The 6990-nt window shown below is 30.8% G+C and overlaps 3 protein-coding genes across 4 annotated transcripts; 2 read left to right on the top strand and 1 right to left on the bottom strand.

The window, feature by feature from the left end:
• The first annotated feature begins 456 nt into the window (after window positions 1-456).
• On the top strand, window positions 457-1299 carry LOC107486704 (probable calcium-binding protein CML45). The gene has a single exon (XM_016107266.3). The coding sequence runs from the start codon at window positions 650-652 to the stop codon at window positions 1238-1240; it is 591 nt and encodes a 196-aa protein (XP_015962752.1). The 5' UTR covers window positions 457-649; the 3' UTR covers window positions 1241-1299.
• An 858-nt stretch (window positions 1300-2157) lies between these two features.
• Window positions 2158-4126, top strand: LOC107486703 (uncharacterized; the record flags this gene model as incomplete). The annotated part of the gene is made up of 3 exons (XM_016107264.3): window positions 2158-2416; window positions 2862-3010; window positions 3725-4126. Coding segments are annotated over 3 exons (621 nt in total), but the record flags the coding sequence as incomplete, so codon positions are not given.
• Window positions 4127-4237: 111 nt separating this feature from the next.
• On the bottom strand, window positions 4238-6738 carry LOC107486702 (1,4-dihydroxy-2-naphthoyl-CoA thioesterase 1; the record flags this gene model as incomplete). 2 transcript variants are annotated; one of them, XM_016107263.3, is given in 3 exon segments in its annotated part: window positions 4238-4667; window positions 6334-6525; window positions 6619-6738. In XM_016107263.3, coding segments are annotated over 3 exon segments (465 nt in total), but the record flags the coding sequence as incomplete, so codon positions are not given.
• Window positions 6739-6990: the final 252 nt, after the last annotated feature.

Here is a 6990-nt window from a genome sequence, read left to right on the forward strand (position 1 = left end):
TATTATAAAATTCACATATATATATATATATGATAAATTACAAAAAATTACGTCAAAAAAATAATTTAAAAACATATTAAAATATTTAATCATAAAGATCTACTCTATTAATAGAAGAAAAAAATAACATGACTCACCTGTTAATGTAAATTTTTTTTGTTACAAAAAATTCTATTTATCGCATAGCTGTTTTTCATTAATGTAAAAAAATTTAGTTTATAAAGATATATTTTTATCATATTTTTAAATAATTTAAAAATATTTTTATTGATAATAGAATTTAAAAATATTTTTATGATTTTTGACAGTTGACTATATATTATGATGGAAAGAAATTTCCTTTGATAATGTCAGAAAATGACTCTTCCTTTTGTTTCATTCCACCAATTTCTTTCCACCCTCTTCCCCTGCACCTTCCTTCTTCCTTCAAAGGCTGCTTCCAATTTTCAATTCTCAAACTTCGTATGATTCTATATATATATAACCAATTCTCTAGCTACCCTTTCAAACCATTCAAAACAAAAATAGTTTTAGCTTCCTCATCTTCTTTCTTAGGCTATAATAACATACAACTTATATTAGCTTTAACATTTTCACAGAATTCTAACAACTCTTCATCATTTGTGTGTATAATTTTCAACTTGAAAACATGGTTTTTGGGCAGATTCTCTACCTTTTTGAGGACAAGACAGATGGCGGCTCAAATTCTCCATTGTTCTTTGGCTTTGAGATTCTATCAGGTTTCTGGTGGTTCCTTCTCTCCCAGCTTCAATTTAGCAGCTCATCTTCATCATCAGAACCTGATGAGATTAGAACACACCATATAGCTGAGTCATCAGATATCAGAGATAATAGTAATGATGAGAAGAATCTTGTTATTAACAAGGATGAGGCCAAAATGGTGATGACAAAACTTGGACTTTTTTCCACTCCAGAAGAGAGTGATGATGATGAGGAAGAACTTGAACAACAGTTTGGTTCTAAGGAATTTTCTAACATGTTTGAGGAACAAGAGCCAAGCCTTGATGAAGTGAAGCAAGCTTTTGATGTGTTTGATGAGAACAAAGATGGATTCATTGATGCCATGGAGTTGCAGAGAGTTTTATGCATCTTGGGATTGAAGGAAGCAAGAAACGTTGAGAACTGTGAGAAGATGATTAGGAAATTTGATGAGAACAAAGATGGTAGAATAGATTTCAATGAATTTGTAAAAATCATGGAACACAGATTTTGTTGCTAATTGCTTTGTTTCTTCTATTGTTTATTATATATAATATAAATATAAAAATCCCTTTGGTATATTCATTCTTTGATATAGTTCTTGCTTCTTTAACATAATCATATATATATGTATGTATAGGAGTACATAATAAATCACATTAGGTGTAATAGAATTGAACATATTGACATATAAATACATTTCATTTATGATGAATTGATGAAATACTTTATAGGAGATAAGGAAATAAGCGAAGTTTGTAAATCTTAAATACAAAACCAAAGGAATATAAGGACTACATAATTTTTATAAGAATTTAAGCTTATAAAAATTTCTTTGTTTTCCCACCAAAGGAAGTGCTCATCATCATATTTGGGTATGGTGTTAATGAGTTAGAATTTTGGTAAATGTCTAAAGAGATTGCACCCTAGTAGTAGTAGTAGTTGTGTTTGGGGATTTCAATGTTGTTGTAGCCGTAAGCGAGGGAGTAAATTGTCTTTCTAACCACCTCCTATGAGAGCTAGAGCATTTTGATAGGTAGTTTGCCCACCACCTGTTCGATAGAATGTTTCTTTAGTTTCTTCTCATTTTCTTTTGGAGAAAATATAGAGGCCAACTTTTAGTTAGTCAACATTGATCGAAAAAAGTTGGTTACCTAGCATTACTCGAACGGCATATAACATTATTATTATTATTATTGTTATTATTATTATTATTATTTGTGAATGTCTTTAATGGTTTGATTTCATTGCAGAAGAAGCTGGGTACTTCTTTATATATTTTCATGGTTTTCTGCTTCACAATGATAATCTGGTTTACTAATATGACAATACCACTTTTTTTTTTACACAATTTATTTGCATTGGATATCCATGTTTGAAGTTGATACCTCATCTATACATTGAAAATGAGTCTAGAAATAGGCAAGGTAATGATTTAATGTGAAATACTTACATAGGAAAGTACCAGAACTTGTTGAGGCTAAGTCCGTGTTGCGAGATCATATACCTGTCATAAGAAGGTTTACTGGGGGAGGAACTGTAATTGTTGATCAAGGAACTATATTTGTTACTCTGATATGCAACAAAGACGATGTTTCGGATGTGCAACCCTTTCCTCGCCCCATCATGTCGTGGAGTGGTCAACTTTACGATGAAGTTTTCAAAGGGTTCGCTGATTTTCATCTTCGTGAGAATGGTATGCATTAAAATGCACACAAAGATTGATAGTTTAGAGTTGTATGAGAAATTTGTTTTATTCCATGTAGGTTCTTTTGATTATTTAGTAATGAGCCTGTTATAAGTATTAGCTGAAGCTGTCATTTTATTTAAGTGGTGATCATTCCTTGCACATATTTCTACTGCACCTTTGATACTAGAGAAAGTATGCAATAAAATAAAGTTGTTATTGTAAGCAAGCAAAGAATGAAGTTCCATGTTAGTGTCTACCTTTGTTTAGCTTCTTCCCATTTTCTCAACAAAAGTTGTGAAGGCATTATTACATTTGGAAGCCCATTTGGAAGCAATTCAACCGACGATTTCATTGACATTTAGTTTGAAGTCTCTGTTTAATTTTCAACATATGAATCATGAGACTTAAAAATGAAGTTATGGTTGGATTCTTATTTCCTCTCTGCTCACAGATTATGTATTTGGTGATCGCAAATTTGGTGGTAATGCTCAATCCATAACCAAACATCGGTGGGTACACCATACATCTTTTTTATGGAATTATGAAGTCAAGAACATGTCTTATCTCAAGTTGCCAGCAAAGGCTCCAAAATATCGATTAGTAAGCTTATAATTGATGCATTTTTCCCCCCAATCTCTTCAATGAGTTTTTTACTTGCTTTTCACTCCCTATCCTTGTTGTGTTGATGCGTTGTAGATATGCTTTTCATGGGATGATAACTTTATAAGGTTGTTGTCACATACATTCCTGCCTTAAAATAGGTTGATGAATAATTTTTGTTCTTGGTTTGCACTTGCTACATATATATCATGAGAATAATTTCAGCAATGACTAATTTTAGGAGAATAAAATTCTAAAATACTTTTAGTTTACACCTTTAGAATTATATATAACTCAAGATATGAATCCAGTTTGTTACCTACATCATTTTCCATTAGTAATAGAAATTAGTTCTTTAATGTATGACTGTAATTATTTTTTTTTAGTAGGAGTACATAAAGTGTAACTACCTAACAAATATTTTTTTAGGTTTTCAGTTTGAAAAATTTTCAAAAATGAAAAAAAAAGCTCACTTTTTCCCTCTCTCAACAAAAAAATAATTACAACTATACATTAAATAACTAATTTCTATTGCTAATGGAGAATGACCTAAGTAACACAGTTCAATGAATGCAGAACTTATTTTCTGCTTTCCTTGTGTCTATGTATAACATGGATGAGAGTTACTGTCTCTAATGTCATCAAACATGTTTTAAGTGGATTTTGCTTCAATTACTTATGAATCTGTGTCCATGCTTGCTTGTTATGATGCAGACTAGAGATCACACAGATTTTGTTTGTAGTATGAAGGAGTATTTGCCAAGATCAGAATTTGTAGAGAGAACTATCAAGGCAATAGGAGCCCAGTTTTCTGTGAAATCCATTAACTTGGAGTCCACGGAAATTCCTTCTTCCTCTGAATTTGTTCATACCACTAGGCTTCTTACAGAGCAGGAACTTCTTGATGCTTGCACAATTCAAACTTGAAAATGAAGTTACAAATTGCTAGTATGGATCTTGCTTTTCCCAAGTCGAGTGATGATAAAATTTGAGTGTTACTTTCTGATATTGTTGTCTATTTATTTTCATTTTTTCTTTTGTCCTTTATTCTATTAGATTTTATTATTATTATTCTGCAAGATTCTATTGAAATATTGATATACATTACTTGCTTTCCTTTATTCTACAACTTTGATTTGGTAGTGTTGATGTTCATAATGGACATACAAAAACCATGGTTGATATACACAAGATGAATTCCAGTGAAAAAGAAAAGAAGAGAGGTGCTTATCTCATATCTTGCTACATAATTTAAATATAATGAATTTTCCAAATTCTCTTGTATGCTGCAGCATTTTACAAGGTTGAAGTCTTCAACAATTTACAATTTTTACATGATATACTTTCCTTTTCAGCAGGGATTTTATGAATGTAGTGTATATTTTCAACAATATAGGTGATGCTTTTGTTGCCTTTTGGTTTTGTATCTTTTCTGAAATAATAATCCTTCCCTAATTTCATCCTCAGTTTTTGCTTATGCCAATATCCAACATATGTTAACATTTCATAGCCTTGCATGCTTCTTGAGATTTTTGCCAGCATCTTTTACATTTTCTGGGACAGGCATGTTGCATAGTAGGGTCACCCTAGATGATGATATCATGGTTCTCTTTTCTAAATTGGATTGATCAATCTTCCAGATTCTCACCTCCCATACCTGACCATAGAAAAACAACTTATGTCATAAAACATGTTTTCTAAGGTCATTTTTAGTCACAACACAATTTTATATGTTAACAGAGTTTTCCTAAACATTCTTTGAATGTCTCTAAAACTTTTATTCCATATGGAATCAACCAAATCTAATTATTCAGCTAAATTTAATGGTGAAAATGGTTGACATAGCTGATAAGAAATAAACTTTGACTATTATATAATAAGTTGACATAGCTGATAAGAAATAATCTTTGACTATTATATAATAAACTAAATTCAATTGAACGTGATATGCAACATGATCACTTAAGTTTTCTCCAAATAATAATAATTATTAGACTGGACCTAGAAATTCCTACATGCTGATCATTTTCTCCCAAGAGTAGTGGGTTGGTGAACTAATACATTTGTATCAGCATAGATGTAAGTTTTGTAGCTTAAAATATTAACATGAACATGAGAATCTTTGAATTTTGATCAACCTTGTAAGATGCTGCCATTTCTTAAATAACTGGTAGATAACTTTTTGTAACTTCTGTTATGTTTGGGAGTGCTATTTAAAAATAAGAGATATTTCTCTCTCTGTTTTTTCTTTTTCTTTTTAGGTTTTACCCCCTCAGCTAAGAGTCTTTTTAACAGGTGGAGTATGTAGAATATTCTTTGGCCTTTGCTCTCTTAAAATTCTTTTAGAAAACTTTCTTCTTTTTTTTTAACAGACTCATTTGGCTTATTTGATTTGTATTTTTATTTTTTAATATTTTATATTTTTAAAATTTTATTAAAAAAATAAAATAGAAAATAAAAATAAGAGTAACTTTTTTCACACACTCTTGAAAATAAAAATACTAAAAATAACAACCTAAACCAATCATACTCATAGTTTTTCTTGATGTAGTGAATAGTGATACAAACAACAAAATCTGATATTAAAAATACCTTTTATGTTAGATACATCTTATATGGCCAATAATACCTTATACATGTCAATTTATTATTTTAATGCCAATAATAGGCCATGCCTATCTAAGTTAGTACTCCATATGTATTCCACTAGCATTACCATAATTCAGAACTTAATAGGGTAAAACTCATCAAAGGCATCCATTTTAACTTTTTAAGACACTTTCCTTATATAATATTTCATCTATACTTATAGTAATAATAATGACACATGGGAATGAAGTAAGTTAAAGGGGAGACATTAAGCTACTGATTAAGGCTTCTTAATTATGAATGCTTCAGCAGTTGAGAAGTCAAAAATCAACCAAATAAAAAATCTTTAGTTCTTTAATGTTGGCCACTTGCTCACTTAACCTTAGCCTTGTATTTGTATAGTTGTACACTTGTACGTTTCTTCTTTTGATTGATTGAATCTGCTTATCTACTATAAGTACAAAAAGTAGATGGTGATGCCACCATTGTGGCCACATGTTATTGCAAGGAAATGAAGCTGCAGATATAAGATAAGGTTCCACTTTCAGATATACTTAAGTGAATATGAATCAGATATATACTCTTAAAATATATTTAATAAATACTTAGACAACTATGTTACCATATCAAAAAATTAACCACCAATCACTTAATCATCAATATAAAATATATGTTAAAATATAAAATATACACTAAAAATAAATTAACAACATATATATTATCAAGTGATTTACCTGAATGGTTTTACCAATGACAACAGGGGTGGCTTCAGCAAAGATCAAGTCACCAAGATCAGCACGTTTCAAATGGTTGATACTAAGCTGAATTCCTGCCACTCTTTGATAACCAGAAGCCATGTGAGCTCCTATGCTTGCCAATGCCTCTGCTATCAATGCTGACACTCCTCCATGTAACACCTTGAATGGCTTCACACAATAATTTTCAATGAAGTTTCAGTTTCTTAAATCAGTTACACTTTCAAAAAATATATATATTAAAAGTATGTTAGGCTTAATTACCTGGCAGCACTTAGGGGTAATTTTGAGATGGCCAGAGACCCTTTGTGGTGTTAAGTCTTGAAGCTCAAACCCAATTTCATGAAGGGGCAAATCCACTTCAGCAGTCTTTGATGATGATGATGGTGGTGGTGGTGGTGGTGATTGGTTTTCCATGAACAAAAAACAAAGATGAAAAATGGGTATGTTTTCTCTTGTGCTAACTAAATATCATTCACCTTTTTAAGTTTCAATACAAGCCAATAGCATAACATATATGGAAGGTGAAGGAACAAATTAAGAGGTAGGATTGAGTTTAGAGGGTTTGGTTTAGATTACTTAATAGGATATAAGATGAATAATAATGCAGTTTTAGTAAGGTATTATGGAATTTAG

Source organism: Arachis duranensis, chromosome 4, assembly GCF_000817695.3.
Source record: "Arachis duranensis cultivar V14167 chromosome 4, aradu.V14167.gnm2.J7QH, whole genome shotgun sequence".
Classification (NCBI taxonomy): Eukaryota; Viridiplantae; Streptophyta; class Magnoliopsida; order Fabales; family Fabaceae; genus Arachis; species Arachis duranensis.